Below are 1,117 nucleotides of genomic sequence, written 5' to 3'. Positions count from 1 at the left end.
TGAGCTTGTACACAGCGGGCGTAAACGTAGGCTAGATCAAAATAGCAGAAAGTGAAAAGAGAAACAAGCTGTGCAGAAAACACATAACAACAACCCCTCCATTTGCCTTAATTCATACATTTGCCAAAATAGGGGGTCTCTTGAGGCAATGAAAAATGCATAATGATGCCTGTAGTTACTACATATGACGCGGCATCATAATTGGCAGTAATGACGACAGCTTTTGTTTGTAACATCAAACCTCCGATGTTTTCAAACTTCTTGAATAGGTCAGAGAAATTATCCAGCAAGCAGAATTGATAGGCCTTTTTGTCACGAGAGGATCGCCGTTCATTTTGGGCGCTTGAATGCGCACCCAATCGTGGCCACTATTCTGTCTAAAAAGGCGATTAAATTTACTGGAGGATAGGATATTGCTCATAGGCAACACAATAAAGGTGCTCATGGTAAACACACTGTAAACTGTCACCTTATCAGGTATCATAGTGAATAGAGGAACAGAGCACATGGCAAAAGCGGGTCACTCTGTAACTGAAAACTACCTTGACGCGCAGCCCACACTTTCGGAGGATGGGCGTAATAACCAATCATTCTGGATTACTAGACTACTATTCTATCCAAGGCAATAGGCCAGTCTTCAAGCTTACATTTTTCCTGTTCGCGCCACAGGGTGGAAATTTCCTCTATGTGCGCGCCCCTCCTACCAGGGGTCTAGTGAAAGCGAACATTTACTAATTGTCAGTCGCCAGTCCGAATCCGTTACCCAACGGAGCGAGAGGCGCGCAGGTCCCTCACCCCACTACACTATGAGCGTGGAGCGAATATTCGATGAGCTTGGACACTTCAAAAGGTACCCAGCATTTTTACCATATTGGTTGAATTGAATTACAATTTTTGGCTATTCCTTTTGTATCCAGTGAATCTTTTCCTCACACTCTCACTCGACCACAGAGTAGACCGCGGCCATGATGACCGAATTTTACCGTTTATTTTTAGTTGTAGCTTTCTCACGGGACTTGCTGCTATTTCTATACATGGTTAGTCAGGTAGCCTGAGTAAGCTATTATAGATTTTGTTGATTTAATTCTCTCTATGAGCAGTGCACTGCTGTCCGTAT

General features: G+C 43.6%; 1 protein-coding gene across 1 annotated transcript in view; it reads left to right on the top strand.

Annotated features, from left to right (window-relative positions):
• Nucleotides 1–806: 806 nt before the first annotated feature.
• Nucleotides 807–1,117, top strand: part of slc22a16 (solute carrier family 22 member 16) — a gene marked incomplete at both ends in the record, with an annotated part of 11,646 nt that continues 11,335 nt past the window's right edge. Inside the window, one exon of the mRNA XM_083688794.1 lies at nt 807–850. Coding sequence (XP_083544920.1) covers nt 807–850 — 44 coding nt within the window. The remainder of the gene's footprint in view (nt 851–1,117) is intronic.

Source organism: Argentina silus (genome assembly GCF_951799395.1).
Source record: "Argentina silus genome assembly, chromosome: 17".
Classification (NCBI taxonomy): domain Eukaryota; kingdom Metazoa; phylum Chordata; class Actinopteri; order Argentiniformes; family Argentinidae; genus Argentina; species Argentina silus.
This window is presented reverse-complemented; position numbering and strand designations above follow the sequence as displayed.